Source organism: Hippocampus guttulatus, chromosome 18 (assembly GCF_054856545.1).
Source record: "Hippocampus guttulatus isolate MCC_2025c chromosome 18, RoL_Hgut_1.0, whole genome shotgun sequence".
Lineage (NCBI taxonomy): Eukaryota > Metazoa > Chordata > Actinopteri > Syngnathiformes > Syngnathidae > Hippocampus > Hippocampus guttulatus.
Genome location: NC_141278.1, coordinates 8056490 through 8076714, shown reverse-complemented (window position 1 = coordinate 8076714; position 20225 = coordinate 8056490). Strand labels below are relative to the sequence as shown.

Genomic DNA, 20225 nt, shown 5'->3' with positions numbered 1-20225 from the left:
TAGTATTGTGATTAAGGTCTTCTAGTTAACAAGTGCAGATTTCAACAAGTAGTTATTCTACTACATAGTTGTTCCCCTCACACAGAATCTTCCATGTAGCTAATAGTAGTAGTATTTGGCTAATAAGATAATTCAAAACGCTAGTAGAACAACTTCTGCACTCCATGACAAGGATACTCTATAAATAAAGTTGAGTCATATTGTGGTGAATTCTCTTTGAGTAATAGAACCCTTACTTTTGTTAAATATTTGATTAACGAGCCAATTCTGCTTACACCAGTATTTTTGGTGCACTATTTCAGCACAATGTGTGAGTACTCAGCCGTACAGGATATTTTCTACTGTTCAGTAGAATTTTCCAGGTTTATTCATTAAAAAAAGGCTTTGGAACGATTTTCCTGACCAGTTTATGCGTTTGGAACGAGCTGTTGCTTGGCTCTATTTCCTTCCGCGGAGGCTGCGAGGGGACGGGGGCGTGCAGTTCCGCGGAAGAACATGGCATCCCAACATCTGCGTGGCTCTACTTTCTTCAGCGGCATCATTTGCGAGGAGGAAAGGAAAAAGCAACGATTTTTTTGGAGTCTTGTGCTGATATTTACATTTTTAACACTTCTTCATGACACATTTTCTGTCTCTTTAGGGCCGTAGCTGACAAGTGAAGGGAGACATTTTTTCTTCGACCACCTGACGAGCTTTTCTTAAACGGACAAGTGCACCCACTCAAACCGAACCTCCGAGGAGAACCAAAATGGGGGTAAGAACATTTTTTTAGACAACAACAACAATAACAACACCATCATCAAGATACATGTCGTCTATTTCTGTGTCTGGAGTGCTTAGGTGACGACTCGCTCTTTGCGTCACATTTGTGAGTCAATCTACAGCATCAAGTTGCGGAGTACTGGAGTAACGCGTTACTCTATGGGCGCGTATTAATCACGTTTAATGCCCATAAACACAAAGGCAGATTTGCTGTGTCTGTGGACTGGGTTATTAATACGTTTAAAGCCCCCCCTGTCGAGATGATAAGCAACAAAACAATGAAACATGTCTGAAAAGCCAACCGCCATTAAACAGGGGGGGGGGCGCCATTTAGTCTTAGGTGTGTGAAGACAGATTGGAGCCTTGCGGCAATGTGTCTGTCCCCCCCATTCACAGCATTTGTCTTTATATGATATACATGTTTATTTTGGTGAGGGTTTTGACTCCCATGAAAATAAAATGGATGCCCTAAAAGTTACATTTACAATGTCATTTCCAATTCATTAGGATGGACATCAAATCACAAAAGAAAAATGACTGAAAGTAAATATATAAGGCATATCAAAACGGTCCTTGATTTCTTGCCATGTTCTCTGTTGCCGCCATCACTGTCGGCGATGGCATCACTGCTGCTTCAGATCGTTGACTTTGTTCCGATATCTTTCACATAACCCCATCAGCGATCTAGAATGTGATTGTGGAAAAGACAAATGAATACATATTTTGAAAGCCACTGAGAACGAATCTAAGAATTGAACTTTATTTGTTTTAATTGTTAAGAGATGGTACATGAACATGTTTCATAGGGCTATAACGTCATCCCCGGTCCGATCCTCCTTACCCCCTCCCGCATGTGCAAGTTATTTGAGTTTTTGTTCTTCAGTCTTTTATTCTCATCTGACTTTTTACCAGACCCACACCGTGCCCCTCTCCTACAGGATCACCGTTTGGGTGTTGCTTCCCCCCTCGGCCCCCTCCACCTTCCTTTTGTTTTGCATCTGGTTTGAGTCGTCATGTACACTCATAATAGCCTCCAGCCCTGTTCGCCCCACACTAGCACGCAGTGTAGTGAGCGTCCTTTGCAATCCAGTCCTTCTAATGAAGTGTGTTTTGCAGGGCCCTTTCCTCCATGCAGAATTCGAGTGGGTGGGAGGAGGCAAGTTGGAATCGTGGAATGAGAGAGCATTCAGGCCAGAATGGAGAAGTTGTGCCACTCTGTCACGCTTTGTCCGAGAGCTCGACCGAGAGTTTGCCCGAGGCTAACTTAAAAGAGCAGTGTATTCACTCTGGAGGAGGAGGTGCGGGTGGAGGGGCGTACAAAACGGGAGGCGGGGCGGATTGACGAGGCATCTGAGGTCAATCAATCGGGAATTTACTGATGGTGAGGCTCGGCGAAAGTCAAATTGAGATTGGCATTCCCGGTTGGAAGATAGAGGACGGCGAATGACTGCCATGTCACTTTGAGGAGGGTTGTGGGAAAACATGGAAGGATGCCTCAAGTAATGCACATGAGCTATTGGGAATCATGCCGAACGATTTTGAAAAACAATCTAATTGTGACTTTTTTTTCTTCAATATTGCGATTGCTATTTAGAATGCAAATATTTCCTGTTGCCGTATATTTTTGTAACAAACAAAATAAGCATATCATCTGGATTATAATAAATAATATCAGATTTTTTTTTATACTTAAATGTTTTTGCTCAGCGGCTCAGCGGCACGATGGGGGACTGGTTAGCACATCGGCCTCACAGTGCAGCCTGCAACGGCCTTCCTGTATGGAGTTAGCATGTTCTCCCCGTGCCTGCGTAGGTTTTTTTATGGGTTCTCCAGTTTCCTCCCACGTTCCAAAAAAACATACCTGGCAGTTAATGGAACACTCTAAATTGTCCCTAGGTGTTACTGTAAGAGCGGATGGTTGTTCATCCATGTGTACCCTGTGATTGGCTGGCAACCAGTTCAGGGTGTACCCCGCCAAACAGCCCGAAGACAGCTGGGATAGGCTCCAGAACGCCCGGGACCGGGTGGATTAGAAAATGGATGGACGCTTTATGGAAAAAATAAAGGCAAATGAACCATGAATTAACATGAAGGATAGTTTTTATCTACATCAGATCTTCTTCCTTTCATAACTTTGCTGCTGTGAATTGGGAATGTCTCCATTGCGAGACTAATAAGGTTTTCTAATCTTATCTTATCTTATCTCAACGAATCCCACAATGCCTCTTGTTCAAGTAAAGCAAAGAGTTGCTAGAGAAAGCGACATATCCCATGATGCAGTGCGCCAAAACAAAAACAACAAAGAAAAGAAAATGGCTGCTGGAGACAGACGAGGGGTGCCGTCAAATACTTCGAGGCGTGAAAGTATCTTCAATGTCAGTTAAGCAACACTTCACAACACGGATGGACAGCAAGTGTAGCTCACTCAGTTTGTTAAAAATAATAATAATAATAGTTTTGATATCTGCTAATAAATTAAGAGCTAAGTGGATATTTAAAATGTGTCAACCGTCATTGGAACATGCGTAAGCAAGGTTTAAAAGCTTTAAACCTTGGATCCATATTTGATCCAGATTCTGTAGCTGCTACGATCATTCATTGGTATCTTTTAAGCCCTGCCGGAGGTCTGCGCTTGCACTCATTTGGAGAACTGAATTAGCTTTTAGGAGCAATTTTAGCATCATGCAGTTCAATGCAAACCCATTCATAATCATAATGTTAGCCTAAATTAATAATAGTAATAATAATAATTTCCTAAATCATTTTCCGAAATCATTTTGATATCAACATAAAAGGCCAACTTGCTTGCTAAGAAATGATTTTCTTTGGAGCTTGTCAGGCTTCCGGGTCATGCTAATCTATCCATGTTGAATACAGACAACTGGACCTTTTTAAAAAAAAAAAATTCGTGCTTTCCGAAAACATTTAAAAAATGACTTATCAGTCTAATGATAAGGTTCTAAATTTAGGGACTTAAATTCTCTTGTGCCATGAGACCACGAGTGTACACAAGATGCTTTTTATTCTTTTTATTTTTTTATTTTTTGTCAATGTGCATGTTGCGTCATTTGTCAATATTTCATCTATATCTAGTTTCCATCTGAGTACGAGTGTGAGAGTTTTTAATCGATGAAAACGCTGCACTGTGAGCTCAGTCACACCACCAGTGTGCCGTGACGTCAGGCCGTAGCGGTGTTTCCATAGATTTGTGTTACATAATACACTTGCACAAGGTACATCATTAAAAAAAAAAAAACCTGGACCACCTCTCCTCCTCTTCGTCATCCTCCTCAAACTATTTAAAATTCCCCTGTGGTTGGGATGTTGCTAGGAAACCTCACACCCGCTGTTAGCTGTCAATCACCAGCAACTGCCATTTTCTGGCGACGCGCATGACCACTGATCATCGCAGAGTTTCAGCTGCAGCTGTGAGTCGTGTTTAAATGCGAACGCAGTAATCGTCGCGATCGGTGTTCAGTCTTGGGATTTGACGCGAGTGGACAAAAGTTGAAAAGCGGATGTATGTTCCGAAGGAAAGTGAATGTAAATTAAGAGGTGGGATGGTGGTGGGGGGGTATGAAGAAATGGATTATGTAGGACCCCCCCCCCCCAGCCCTCCCTCCCTCATACAGAGAGCAGTTTCTAGGTCGACTGCTCCACTGAGCTGTGTGTAATCCGTGACTTGTCTGTGTGTGTGTGTGTGTGTGTGTGTGTGTGTGTGTGTGTGTGTGTGTGTGTGTGGGAGACAGGGCCATCGAAAATCCTCCAATCAGAACCAAGCACCCACTGCTCGGCAATCTCCACTGGATGATTTCGTCAGATATTGACATGACTGAATTGTATATAATGAACGTCATTGTCTTGTATGACCGACTGTTACTCACAGATCACATTGTTTTCCGTCACGTGATCGGCTGTTGCTCGTCAAGATCAGGAGGCTAAGCTAGTCTTGAAACTTAAAGACCGGCGGACCAAATTATGTTTGTTTAGTCTGTAATATGGATCGTATCGGGCCTTTTACGGGTCTTTTTTTTAAGGTATCGAGTACTCATTGAGGCTGCATATACCAGCCTGCGATACTTAAGGAAAAAAAGTCTGACATTGAGTAAATCCTCCTCAGTGGTAGTTGGCTCAATACTGCGGCGGTTTAACACATTGGCAAATCAAGGGAGATCTTTGTTCTTAAGTATTTAGGTCCTCGTATAAAATGACATTTTATGTATATCAAATCTACTAGTAGAGGTATCGGTACTCTGTGTGGGTGAGTACCCAAAGAATTGTATCGGTCTCAAAAAAGTACTACCTTGCATGAAAACATCACTGATGGCCTTTACAGTATTAGATTTATGCAAATGATTTATTGCATCTGCACTATTGATGAGTCTCGTTTCCACTAAATTGTCACTGTCGCAGATAAAAGCTCGAAACATGTTCTCTTGGCTCCTTTGCTTGGCCTAAAAGATCTTATTACGCTCATTTGTGATTAATTAGTCCGGACTCATGTAATTGAAATTTCTGATTAAAATGCAAATGGATTCACAGTCGTGCTCGATTACAACCCTTCTGTGCATTATTATGGCACGGCAGGAACAGTGAAGAACGGACACTGGGAATAAAATGAATGGGAGCACTTGGACTGACTTGGATTATTGTTCACTGGGTTAATCTGACCAGTGTAGTAAACAGCTGTAATCTGTTGCACGACAGATGGCACCCACAAACAATTCCAGACTCTTAATTGAAGGTCTTTGAATCCAAATGACGTTCATGCAGGACGTGGAGGGGCCAATGAATTCAGGCTCCATTTGGTATGCCAAGTTGGCATATAAACGATGTTTTGAACCCTATAATGAACAAGACAGACCTGTGTTGAATAAACGAAAAATAACCATCCCATAATGACAACATGAAAAAGTGACCAAAGGACTGTAATTGCCACCAAAGTATTAAGTAAAGGTTCCGAATACATGAGTACTGTACATGTGATTTAGTTTTTTTAATTATTTTTCATAGGACCTGACTAATCGGCATTTTTATGGAGGCCGATTCCGACATTTGGCAGAATAAAATTTTGATAACCAGTTAATTGGCCTATTAATTTTTTTTTAAATTATGTAATGATTTAAATAATTTTGCTGGTCTCTTAACATATACAACAATGCATGTGCAGAATATTGAGGTTGGTGTGACGGATTGTCTTTTTTAATTAGGCTGAGATTGTGCTACCTTTCTGTTTGTTAGAATTGTTTTTTCTGCTGTCTGTAATGAAGCTTTTCTTGGTCTGCTTGACAGTATGGAAGGTCGGACAGTTACCGCGTGGCCACCACGCAGGACAAGGATGAGAAGGAGTCGCCCAAGAAGAAAGGTGGCAAGGGAATGGATGACCTTAAGAAGGAAGTCCCAATTGTAAGTATTGCGTCAGTATCTCTAGAATGTGAGCATTCTGGCGAAGTGAATCTCCTAACGTTCACTAATACACAAGAGATCCACATTGTAGTACGCAAAAACAATTGTACTTTCTGCCATTTAGTGGAAGAGCTTTTAACTCATTCAGTACCAGCCAATTCTGGACCAAGTCTGAAAAGACGTTTAAAAACGCCTTTGGGAGTGAATGAGTTTTTAATTGTTCTGCCTGTCAGTATGCATCACAGTCATAGATAGATGAACAAAGATATGATCCTTCATGGTGTAGGATAACGTGGGTAAAGCTGACCGATCGTTTCCGCTTCAACTCTGTAGACGGAGCACAAAATGTCCGTGGAGGAAGTTTGCAGAAAATACACCACTGACATCGTTCAGGTAAGTCAGCATCACGATACATCAAACCAGGGGTGTCAAACTCATTTTTGTCGCAGGCCACATTGTTGATATGATTTCCCTTGGTGGGCCGTTATGACGGTGAATTTTGTGATACCATATAAATATTTAATCACCTCCAGATATTACATACGCAGTGCACAACAAATTGATGGATAACTGGTTTGAAAATCAGAAGTCAAGAATAATGACTTGTTTCAACATTGTTGACATTAATGTAATAACGGGTTTGGTAATGAGAAAATTCTTGCAATATTATATGTAATTATGGCTTACATATGACAATTTGAAATTTTGGTTCAGACTTGAGCAAGCATCATGGAAGTTGACATGCTTGATTTGCTTTTGCAGACCACATAAAATGATGTGGCGGGCCAGATCCGGCCCCCAGGCCTTGCATTTGACACCTAGATTTAACTCTTTCATTCCTCAAGATGTATAAATATGTCTAGCAAGGCCACTATGACCCATGATGTATGTATACATCATTTCCTTTATTTAAAATAATAATAAAAAATATATATATATATATATATATTTTTTTTTTTTGCAGAAGGGTCTTACGCGGCCTCTGACTAAGGATCAGGCTTGTCTGCATTGTAAATCCTTTAAAATCTGTCCAGAAGGTGGCAGCGAATGTAAGGGATCAGCCAGGATCATGCTGCAGAACAAGTAGAAGTAGATCAAAATCAAAATAATTAGGATTGCTTTGGGGGAAGAAAATCTTCCACCATGACGAGGGCGATGGAGTTGAACTTAAACAAAATGGACATTTGATAAAAATGTAGCTATTTTCTAATGCTGGTTGATAAAAAAAAAAAACGGAAAATGATAGAAACAACCTTTTTTTTTTTTTTTAATCAGCTGAGCGTCTCATCTTTCTCATCTTCAAAATCCAGTAAAACGGCTGGGATTGAGGGGTTTGCTCCAGAAAAAAAAATGCATGCCCTAATGTTCAACATTGACATGTTTGGTGCCCGGTCCAGGGTCTGACCAACGCAAGGGCTGCGGAGTACTTGGCCAGAGACGGCCTCAATGCCCTGACCCCGCCACCCACTACCCCAGAGTGGGTGAAGTTCTGTCGTCAGCTGTTTGGCGGCTTCTCCGTCCTGTTGTGGATCGGCGCCATCCTCTGCTTCCTGGCCTACGCCATCCAGGCCGCCACGGAGGACGAGCCTGCCGGGGATAACGTGAGTGCTGGATATTCAAACCACAAAATAATGTGGCTTGGTAATGTGCGGCAGTTGCTCCCCATGAGGAAGATCGTGTCAGAAGCAGCGCTTTGTTTACAAAATGGCACCGGCCGGGTTCATGCGCTGCCACGGGGGGAGTGTTTTACTCCTGCTATTTGTCACGGCCTTCTTAGCAGGGGGAGTTCAAAGGTCATCCTGGATGGACTCAGGCCAAACTACTATGACACGCGCTGAGAACCAGTGGAATCAACATTGGGGCGCAAATACTGTAGATCATGGCTTATATTGTGTCCAGGGTACGACCCAAAATTTGGGCCAGACCGGTTAGTCAGACGGCCGATTTAACAGGTCGATATTAGTGATTTTAAAATGATCACTAATTTGGAAAAAAAAATTCTGCTGATTGTTTTATAAACATTAACTCATTGCAAAGTAAGACAAAGATGACATTCAAAAAATTTCCCCCCCAAATAATTGCCAAAAAAGTTTCTCGCTGTCAAGTAAAACAAATACAAGTACCGTATTTTCACGACTATAAGGCGCCATTAAAAGTCTTAAATTTTCTCCAAAATGGACAGGACGCCTTATGATGCGGAGCGTCTTGTGTATGCGCTGAGTTCCAAAACCTGACTGAGAGCCGACACGCTGTTTATATAGAGAAAAGGCGGAAGTGACTGTGGACAAGCATGCGGCAAAGAAGTCGGCCAATCAGTGAAGGGTGGGCGTATATATATACACATATATGGAGAGAGAGAGAGAGAGAAAAGGCAGACGTGAGTGAGGACAGGCATGCGGGGAAGAAGTCCGCCAATGAGTGAAGGGTGGGCGTGTAAGTGGACGCTAAAGGGACGTCCCAAGCAGGTACCAACACCTGTATAGAGTGTGGCTATGTGCATTGTTGCAAAACAACTTCGGTTTTGGTTTCTAAGAACCCCCCAAAATAAATTCTACAAAGAGACACGCCTACGAAGCTCAGTTCAAACTTCAAGCCATCGGTTATGCTTTTGGCATGCGTGCCCATCTCACAGCAGCGGTGAAAAACCAAGTCAAGCAAATGAACTCTGAGCTTGCCGTTATTCCCGGAGCCTTGACTAAAGAACTCCAACTGCTGGACATCGGCATCAACCGGGCGTTCAAAGTAAAGTTGCGAACGGCATGGGAACAATGGATGATCGATGGCAAACACAACTTTACAAAGAGTGAGAGGCAGCGCCGGGCGAGTTACGCCACAATTTGCGAATGGATTGTGGCTGCTTGGACGAACGTGTCTGCTTGCACTGTTGTTCGAGTTTTTGGCAAAGCCGGCATCATTTCTGTGGAGCCACATGGCAATGAGAGTGACTCTGACAACGAGAGGGAACACGGCGTTTTTGATGGATTACCGGTATTTGCACAATTGTTCAATTCTGATACAGAGGATGAGGACTTTGATGGATTTCTGGGTGATGATTGATCGAAAAACGTGAGTACATTGTACGATGGCTAAATAAAATACAACGGAACTCAGTTTTGCTTCCGTTGCCTTTTTAAAAACGTATTTTTAGCTTGTATCTGTATGTCTTGGCATGCTACCGTATGCTTCAAGCTAACGTGTTTTTAGCGTGCGCGCATGCATGCCGTATGTTTAAGCTGGCGTACGTTTTACCACTTTAAAACTGCGCCCAATAATACAGTGCGTTTTGTCTATGTGTAAAATACAGAAATAGCACCCATTAATGAGACTGCGCCCAACCATACGGTGCGCCGAATGGTCGTGAAAATACGGTAGTCCAAAACATATCGGTCGGGCCTTCCCTAAAATAATCAATTTCCCTCTGATCCCAAGCAGCCAAAGAGGTTCACTTGATCTTTAACCAAGAGATTTGTCCCTCTGTATAACTGAGGCCCTCCTTCCGTGTTCCAGTTGTACCTCGGGATCGTGTTGTCAGCTGTGGTCATCATCACTGGCTGCTTCTCCTACTTTCAAGAAGCCAAGAGCTCCAAGATCATGGAGTCCTTCAAGAACATGGTGCCCCAGGTGCGACATGACTCGCCGCATGTCAGCGGGTGGCTTGAAAAGGTGGAGAAAGTAATTGTCCCGCTCGCCTGTGTGTTCCCAGCAAGCCCTGGTGATCCGCGAAGGGGAAAAGATGCAGATCAATGCCGAGCAGGTGGTGGCCGGAGACCTGGTGGAGGTGAAGGGGGGAGACCGGATCCCCGCCGACCTCCGCATCATCTCGTCGCACGGCTGCAAGGTGCGCTGCAAGCAGCGGACCACCCCATTTGTGGCTTCAAATACTCACCTTGGCCTTTTGTTTGCGGCAGGTGGACAACTCCTCCTTGACCGGCGAGTCGGAGCCTCAGACCAGGTCGCCAGACTGCACTCATGAAAATCCTCTGGAGACCCGGAACATCGCCTTCTTCTCCACAAACTGTGTGGAGGGTAAGACCACCAGATTTGAGATTGTAATTTATAGCTCTGAGGTTTCAGGAAAAAAAATGCCCCTAATTCATAAATGTTCCTAAATATATTACTATATTCCGTTTTATTTCTATTATTATGAAAAGCTGATGTGAAAAAAATAAGGACATATTCAGAATCAGCACCAAAAATCTATCAGTTTATTTGCATATTTGATTTTAAAAATTGCTTTGATTTGCCAGTGGGATTCGTGAATTTATTATGAACAATGAAATGTTTTTTTAAGATAAAATAAATTAATTAAATGCTTGATTCAATATTTGGTAAATTATAATGAAATGAAATACAGATAGTAAAATGAATGAGAACGTATTATTTTTTTATTACGATAAAGTATTAACATGTTTTACGTACAGACGTTTTTTTTTTTTTAAACCTCACCTACAAATCACTTGGCCCAAAAAATGGCGACCATGAGCACAAAAATTTGCCCACCCTGTTTTATGACATAATAGGGCAGTGACTCTCTAAGTATGGCACACTAGCTCTCCCTCGTGGTACAAAAAAAGAATCGGTGAAATAATGCACTGTAGAAGGTTCTAAATTAAGATTAGTCTTTGGCGTCCTCATGTGGTAGCATTTGCATTACATTGCCTGAAAACCATCCTCTCCTTCCATCCTTTGTCCAGGCACAGCCCGCGGTATCGTGGTGTGCACGGGCGATCGCACCGTGATGGGCCGCATTGCCACCCTCACCTCGGGTCTGGAAACCGGCAAGGTGAGCCAGTCACTATGCTCACACCGTGTCATGATATCATGATCTCATCTTCCTCCTCTGAAATCCATTCCACAGACGCCCATCGCCAAGGAGATTGAGCACTTCATCCACATCATCACTGGCGTGGCCGTCTTCCTTGGTGTGAGTTTCTTCATCCTGTCGCTGGTGCTGGGGTACTCCTGGCTGGAGGCCGTCATCTTCCTCATCGGCATCATCGTCGCCAACGTGCCCGAAGGCCTGCTGGCCACCGTCACTGTGAGTGCCATACCGCTGATACAGCAAGCGTAGAAAGTTTTTTATTTTATTTTTTTCACTTCGCCTCTATAAAATGCAAATGGGAATGACATAATTCAAAACAAGTTTTGCTTTTCCCCATTCTGGCATTGGCTTTATTACTTATTTTATTCACTTTGAAACGACTTCTTTTACATAAATATCCAAATTAACTTGCATTCACAGAAATAATAGAATTCAAATATTTTTTCCCCATAGTTACTGTGCATCAACAGAAATAATAGAAATTAAAAGAAAAATTCTCTGTGCTTCTTATTTCGTTCAATATGTGCTTGTATAACCACGATCCTGAATAAATTAATGTGAAATTTATATCAACTCCCAGTTCTGCATTTTAAGAAACAACCAAAACTGAAAATAAAACAAGACACAATCAAAAACAGTAGTAAAAGTTGAAAAACCATAGAAAGAAACAAACATTTTAAACACTCATCTTGTCTGTTTTTTAGCAAGCAGTGCACAACACCAAGGATGCACTATGGAAGCCATTTAAAAAATGCATTTTTAAAAGAAATCACCGTGACAAATCAACCCCGACTTATGGAAAACCCTAAATGGATATTGGAATCGGCCCTTATGTTTGGATTCACTTTGTGTGTCTGCTTGCCTTCTCTCTGTGCTTTGTTGTTTCAGTGCTGTGTGTTTTTGATTTGTCTGTTGCTCTTTGTATATATTAGTGTCGCTATATACCTGTTGTGTGTCTCTTTTTCAGGAATGTCACATCCGCTGTCTGTCTGCAGTGACACCGTCTCAGTTCATGTAATTTGGCTAACAACTGTTCATTCATTAGTTGTGTTTGACCCCTGCAACCCGCTGTAGTTGTGCATCGCGTTAACTTAACTCTGCTCTGTTTGACCGCTTTACTCACTGCCTGGCTTGTAAAGGATGCTTTGGCTTAAGTGTGTACAATGGACATTTCCAGTTTTATTGGGTGACCTTTGGGACGGGGTCTTTCGTGTTCTGGTATAGTATGGTTCCAAGGTTGCTAAGGTTGGTTTCACTAATAGTTTCCCAAAGAGGCTAACATTGATTTTGTGCTGTCGGCCCGGTAGGTGTGTCTCACTCTAACCGCAAAGCGAATGGCCCGCAAAAACTGCCTGGTGAAGAACCTGGAGGCGGTGGAAACGCTGGGTTCCACCTCCACGATCTGCTCGGACAAGACGGGCACCCTCACGCAGAACAGGATGACCGTGGCCCACATGTGGTTTGACAATCAGATCCATGAGGCCGACACTACCGAGGACCAGTCAGGTAAAGGAAATAGACTCAGAATCGGAATAGCTTTTATTGTCATCGTACCACAGGGTGCAACAAGTTTGCCGGGTCGCGTATTTATAGTTGTTTAGGAGGTGCGTATAATAAAGAAAGGAAAGGGGGCTGTGGAAGAGCCACAAAGCGATGGATGGATGGATCGGTAGATAGATAGATAGATAGAAACTTCTCTTTTGCCTGCCGCTGAGAAAATGCTGTAGATTGTCCATGACTGCTTGAAATCCGCCGAATGTCTTTCTACAAACAACGAAACACGTGAGTCACGTTCTCATCCGTCTCCTCAGGCTCCTCCTTCGACAAGAGCTCCACGACTTGGGTGTCCCTGGCCCGCATCGCCGCGCTGTGCAACCGCGCTGCGTTCAAGGCCGGCCAGGAGTCGTTGCCCATCCTCAAGCGCGAAGTGGCCGGCGACGCCTCCGAGTCGGCGTTGCTCAAGTGCATCGAGCTGTCTTGCGGCGCTGTCAAAACCATGAGGGACAAGAACAAGAAAGTTGCTGAGATACCCTTTAACTCCACCAACAAATATCAGGTTTGTGCAAATCGTTAGGACCCATATTGGCCAGAGCGTTAGGTGCACATTCTGATGGTACTTTGTACTTTCTTCGTTGCCAGCTTTCAATTCATGAGAGCGATGACGAGTCGGACAAACGCTACCTTCTAGTGATGAAGGGAGCCCCAGAGAGGATCCTCGACCGCTGCTCCACCATCATGTTGCAGGGCCGCGAGCAGCCAATGGACGATGAGATGAAGGAGGCCTTCCAGAACGCTTACCTGGAACTGGGAGGCCTGGGGGAGAGAGTGCTGGGTAAAGAGGCTAGCACCATAAACTTGTCACACTGCGCTGAAATGCCCGGACGCATAGAAATGCATAATTGAAAGGAATTAGGTTGATGCATGGCATGATTCCTTCTTGTGACTCCCCTCAAGTATGTCAGGCCCACAACATCTCAAGTCATCTTCTTTGATCCTGCCAGGTTTCTGCCACCTCTTCCTCCCAGAGGAGTCCTACCCAAAAGGTTTTGCCTTTGACACGGACGATGTCAACTTCCAGACAGACAACCTTTGCTTCGTGGGCCTCATGTCTATGATTGACCCACCCCGCGCAGCCGTCCCAGATGCTGTGGGCAAGTGTCGCTCCGCTGGCATTAAGGTGGGGCACCGTGTTCGTCTTTGATCTTGCACCTCCTCAGTTTGCGTCAATAGTTTGTTCTCCTTCAGGTCATCATGGTGACAGGTGATCATCCAATCACAGCCAAGGCCATCGCTAAGGGCGTGGGCATCATCTCCGAGGGCAACGAGACAGTAGAAGACATTGCTGCACGTCTCAACATCCCCGTTAGTCAGGTAAACCCCAGGTGAGAGAGCTACCCTTCATGTATGGCTCCATGCACTCGAACCGTTACGTTTAATGGTCCTGGTGTGCCGCTGTAGGGACGCAAAAGCCTGCGTCATCCACGGAACAGACCTGAGGGACCTCGACCAAGACCAAATGGATGACATTTTAAGGAACCACACAGAGATCGTCTTTGCTCGAACCTCACCTCAGCAGAAACTCATCATCGTAGAGGGCTGCCAGAGACAGGTACGCTGTGCATTGTGTACCGTATTTTCCGGACTATAAGTCGCTCCTTACTATAAGTCGCACCGGCCATAAAATGCATAATAAAGAAGAAAAAAAAACATACATACAGTAAGTCGCACTGGAGTATAAGTCGCATTTTGGGGGGGAAATTTATGTGATAAAATCCAATCCCAAGAACAGACATGTCATCTTGAAAGGCAAATAAAAATAATAATAGAGAACAACGGGCTGAATAAGTATGTTACAAGCTAACGTTACATGACGCATAAACAACGAACGTGCCTGGTATGTTCACATAACATATTAAGACTTATTCAGATAACTATTGCATAAAGAACATGCCAACAAGTTTACCAAACCATCGGTGTCTCTCCAAATCACTACGTCCAATGAAATCTTCATCCTCGGTGTCTGTTTGAAACAAGTCTGCCAACTCTGGAGGTAGATGGGGCGCTTCCTATTCTACATCGCTTACGTCACTCATTGTTGATTTATCACACAGGCCTGGAGCGCCCTCTTGCGGTTTTGTGTGAAAATAACATGTGAAATAATAAAATAATGTGTGAATAATTTCACACATAAATCGCACCCCGGCCCAAACTATGAAAAAAACTGTGATTTATAATCCGAAAAATACGGTAATTTTTTTGATTTTATTACTTAGTATAGCTCAATGAACCATTATGGTACATATAATTTAGTTAGATAAATGATGAATGTAAAAAACAATTAGGGGGAAAATGGCTTAATGAATGCAAAAAATGTCACAGAAGTCTTCCAAAAATATTTCCCCATTGCCAGGGTGCCATCGTGGCCGTGACGGGGGATGGCGTCAACGACTCTCCCGCCCTCAAGAAGGCCGACATCGGCGTCGCCATGGGAATCTCTGGCTCGGATGTATCCAAACAAGCTGCCGACATGATCCTGCTGGATGATAACTTTGCGTCCATCGTCACGGGCGTGGAGGAAGGTGAGCGGAATGTGGCAAAGGAGGCGAGACGGGATGTGACCTGACTTGAATGTTTTGTCCTCGCAGGCCGCCTGATCTTTGACAACCTGAAAAAGTCCATCGCCTACACGCTCACGAGCAACATCCCTGAGATCACCCCCTTCCTCTTCTTCATCCTGGTCAACATCCCGCTTCCTCTGGGTACCATCACCATCCTCTGCATCGACCTGGGCACGGACATGGTGAGACACTTGCCACTAAATTTTTATTTATTTAGTGGCAAGAGGAAAAAAAAAACAATCAGAGACATAGGGTGTGGCTTATGAGGCATCACTCATTTTTTGCACTTTTCCGTACTCAGGTGCCAGCCATCTCCCTGGCGTATGAGGCAGCAGAAAGCGACATCATGAAGCGTCAGCCCAGGAACCCGATGAGGGACAAACTGGTCAACGAGAGGCTCATCAGCATCGCCTACGGACAGATCGGTAAGGGGGGGCTGGTTTTAATAACTGGCGCCTGGAGTTTGGTCACCGCGTCACTTGATTTGCGGGCTTGTCTTCAGGTATGATCCAAGCTCTCGGCGGCTTCTTCGCCTACTTCGTCATCATGGCAGAAAACGGCTTCCGGCCCTCTGTGCTGATGGGAATTCGCCTCAACTGGGACGACCGCTCCAACAACGACCTGGAGGACAGCTACGGCCAACAATGGGTACAAGCCACTGAAGATCGGAATATTATTATCGTGTGAAAGCTGACATCCTATCCAGCTCATTCATGGGATCTTCGGAAGTCTTTTTCCACATTTGCAACATTTCCGTATTTTTCATTACTCCGCGTCTCCCCTGAAAATGTTCCCAAATCAATGTAGACAATTTACCAAGTCACATCCTCCTTCCACGTTTCTCAATCAATTCAAGCCATTCCAAGTTCAAACCATTCAACTCATTCAGAACATTTACAGAGCCATTTTTCACATTCTCCAAATTTCAACATTTTTCAAAATTGCACATCTCCCTGACAAAATTCCCATCTGATTCACCCTCCACATTCACACTCTATCTTTCTGTATTTTGACATTTTCGATATATTCTTACAGCGTTTTCTCAGTGCAGCTTCGGCTTTACAAATATAGTGATATTTGAAATTTCACAGACATACGAGCAGCGCAAGATCGTGGAGTTCACGTGCCACACGGCCTTCTTCGTCAGCATCGTGGTGGTGCAGTGGGCCGACGTCATCATCTGCAAGACCAGACGCAACTCTGTCTTCCAGCAGGGCATGAGGTCCGTCCGTTTCCATGACCGTTAGTCACAAATGCAGTCAGCGTTCAGGACAGCTTTAACGGAACGAACTCAGTTGTCCCCGATGTTTCTTCTAGTTGTAGTTTGAATTAACAGCCGCTAGGGGGAAGCAAAGCGCTTACTTTCATACACAGGCCATTTGAGTAGGTACGCCTGCTCAAGCTAAAGCCACTTAACAGAACCAAAATTTGACAACGATATCATACTCGGATTGTCAGAGAGAAAAGGGTTGATTCTTTAAACAAAAAAAAAAAGTTTCTTGTCGTGCTTGTAGTTTAGAGTGACGGTCATTTAGCCAACATCTGGCTCTGTCCCATTTCTTCTGTCAGGAGACTGATCACCTCCTGTTTTTGTGTGCTGATGGTCTTACTTTTCCCACAGGAACAAGATTTTGATTTTTGGCCTGTTTGAGGAAACAGCCCTCGCCGCGTTCCTGTCCTACTGCCCCGGCATGGACGTGGCGCTACGGATGTACCCGCTCAAGTAAGAGAAGCATCCAGCTTTCTGGAATCAACTCTTTCTTTTACGTAAGCTTTATGCTAAACAGACGAGATGGGAGGTTTGTACTCTTTGTTCTAAATCACTACTGGCTAATTTGAAATTACGCCCCACTGCTACTTACTATATATTATCCTGCCCTCTGGTGGCCAATGCAATGCGGGTTAAAGCATGAAACTGTGACGAACAAAAACGATGAACGTTTTAGGGCCAGCTGGTGGTTCTGCGCCTTCCCGTACAGTTTCCTCATCTTTGTTTACGATGAGATCCGAAAGCTCATCCTGCGTCGAAACCCTGGAGGTAAGCACACACCCACACACACTTGTCGGGCAAGGCGATGAATGGATTTAATCAAATAATTTGCCCTACGTGAATCTACTGATCCTAAAATGCGCTGACACTCTGCTCTTTTCTTCTTTTTTTTTTCGTCTTCTTGTGGTGTGTTCAGGTTGGGTGGAAAAGGAGACATACTATTAAATTATCAAAACATCACAAATGTCTCATCCGCCCCCCCCCAACCCTCTCTAACCCCCCCCTCCCCTTGTGTCTCACCTTCCTTCCACTCCCCTCCCTTTATCAAATCCCACCCCTCGTCCCCCGCCACCTCCTTCCACACTGTCACCTGATTGGCTCGCACATCACAAATGCACGTTAGACCGCAATGTCGTATCCATTGTTGTTTACATTTAGACAAGTGCATCTTGCCACGGTGACGAGCTGACCATGTTTACTCTTCCGCCATCTTCTTTAACTAAAAACACACATACGCACACACACACACACCAAGATGGCGCCGGGACCAACGACAGAGAGGGAGAGGATGCTGCCGCGGGGGCAAACACACATGCATTCTCTCCCATCGCTTTTTTTTTTCCAACACTCAGCTCGAAACTGCCAACTGCCGCCATTGTGCCGTTGCGTGTTGCCATGGCGCCTGAAGTCGCCGTCATTGCCGCTTTCCCAACTCCACTGTTGCGCCGCGCCACTTGTCAGAGAATCCGGAGCGAGTATTGGGTACCTTTAATTTTTTTCTGTTTATTTCTAGCTTGGGCAACATAGTAGTAGAGTGGTTATCACCCCCCCCCCCCCCGACCTTATTGATCACCTCCTCCTCCGCCACCCTTCCACAGTGTTCGATGTCTCGATGCTTGTCTTGTTTGTGAACGCCGTGCTCTACCCGCCGTCCTTGTGAAACAAACCACCAGGGGGTGGGCAAACGTTGGCGCTCAAGGGACACATTTGATTAAATGTTGAATGAAATATGAAATATTAAATCTATACATGAAACACTTTTTCATTTTCTCTGATATTTACAATAAATCATTTAACTGGTTATAAAACCAGATAAGTGAATGAAAAATAAGAAATAAATTTTAAAATAAAAAAAAAGGTTAAATGAATGCAATCCAAATGAAAATGTTTATATTTTTACTGGATTTATAGCGTCATTTTATTTTTTTAAAATGAGCCCTTTGACATCAAATGACATCAGATTAAAAAAAACAACTTGTTTCTTTACTTGTATTTTATTTCAATGAAATTAACCTGAAAATAAAAAGCACAAAGGTTTGGTGAATGCAGTTGTGTGCACAAGTTAACATTGACTGCCATTTTTCTAAAACTTTCCCTCTGGAAAGAAGATGAGTGATCAGGCATTTATTTTATTTTATTTATTTTAATGCGATTCTGTGAAGCATTTTAGAATAGCACAATCATAAAACAATACGTAGCAATTTAAAAAAAAAAAGAGTAATGACAAGCTGGTGTTTTTCCTCAAATTGCCATTATTTCACAAATTCTCCCAGGGTGAGTAAACTCGGGAGTGCAACAACTGTCCAGCTAAATGAATGGAGCAAATATTACAGACGAGCCACACTTTGCCCACCCCTGCCGCGAAACCTCTTTCCCTCCTCCCTCTGTTATGATTTAAAAAAAAAAAACCAAAACAATCCTTGTGTATCCTGAGAAAAAGAGATTTCTCTCACGATTTCATGATTTTAATCAGTGAAGCAAGACAATGACTTCACCTGTGGAAACAGCAACAAAAAACAAACAAACAAAAAACAATGTACAAGAAAAGAAAGAAAATAGACGATATCTCTTTTTTTTTCACTTTGCTCTCCATTTTGTTCTTGTGTCATGAACATGGAAAATAAACGCTGTGAACAGTTGTTACTGACTACGGTGTCCTGGCGTCTATTTTTACAAACATTCGCCTTTGACCTCTCGCAAGACTTCACGCAAGGACAGTGGAACCTTTCGACAGATCAACAACCGAATGTTTTGTCTTGATGTGAAGAGACTGGCTTCCTCGGACTTTCTGTCCTCTGCATCCTTTCCCATTTCACTTGTAAGGTGAGTACAAGACTCAAATATTAAACAACACTAAACACAATGATTTCAAGCATGAAATCATGATGGTGAAACTTGAATTCTCTGCTTAAAGTAAACAAGTCAAACTAACAAACATCATCCCACAATATTCATCAATAATCATGCTCAAAGATAAACATTAAAAAATTAATTTAGAGGTGTTGGCATAAAAAACAGGATTTCAGAGGAGGTCGTTTAATTTCAACCAGGCCGTGCTGAACTACCTTTTTTCATTCTTTCAAATTTCCACTTTAATATCCCACCATCTAGTGGACAGTGGTGAAATTACAACGAACAAACCAGATTTAAACCTAAATAAAAAAAGTCAGTGAAATCGCCGCAGAAGAATTACTGTGCTGTATTGTTTGTAAAATAAATCAAAAAATTGTGATGTCAGATGACATCCAATTATTATTATGATCTCTATTTGTGTTAAGTTTTGGCAAATAAGGGATCTTAAGTATCTATCTTCTATTCCATACATTATGTCAGAAGCCCCCTAAAACAATCAGAATACATTTTTGCAAATACTGTATTTTCTTGACCCGTCCAAAGTGTCAAATTGTCCCGCCACATATCAAATCTCTGACATCATACGCAGTGTGTTGTGATCCGAACGGAGTCTTGAAGTGTGTGTGTGTGTGTGTGTGTGTGTGTGTTTGTGCACGCGCACAGATGGAGAACAGTCTGGACCTGTAGCTGAGCAGAAAGAATGCGATCATGAGAGTTGAGAAAACAAGTGAGAAGCAGCTTCAGGTTGGACACTTTCACTTCACACCGCTTCTCTGCCCGCATGCGTCCGTGCATGTGTGTGTGTCTGTGTGCGTGTGTTTCATGAATACTATTACAAGGCTCACGGAGCAAGTGAGTGGTGCTGCACACACCTCTAACTGAGGACATAGGTCACCTCTTCTGTCTTGATTCCTCCCTCTTGTTCCACCCACACACACACACACACACTTAATTCGGGACTCACGCACACTCTGCGGTGTCGAGGCACCGCAAG

General features: G+C 43.5%; 1 protein-coding gene across 1 annotated transcript; it reads left to right on the top strand.

The window, feature by feature from the left end:
* The first annotated feature begins 461 nt into the window (after positions 1-461).
* Positions 462-19025, top strand: LOC147190983 (sodium/potassium-transporting ATPase subunit alpha-3-like). Its single transcript, XM_086137323.1, has 23 exons — positions 462-754; positions 6055-6168; positions 6502-6561; positions 7566-7769; positions 9676-9789; positions 9872-10006; positions 10077-10194; positions 10863-10951; positions 11027-11206; positions 12298-12496; positions 12802-13046; positions 13130-13322; positions 13492-13667; positions 13736-13872; positions 13949-14099; positions 14901-15069; positions 15136-15290; positions 15410-15533; positions 15611-15756; positions 16200-16330; positions 16730-16831; positions 17055-17146; positions 17295-19025. The coding sequence occupies exons 1-23, from the start codon at positions 749-751 to the stop codon at positions 17321-17323; spliced, it is 3069 nt and encodes a 1022-aa protein (XP_085993449.1). The 5' UTR covers positions 462-748; the 3' UTR covers positions 17324-19025.
* Positions 19026-20225: the final 1200 nt, after the last annotated feature.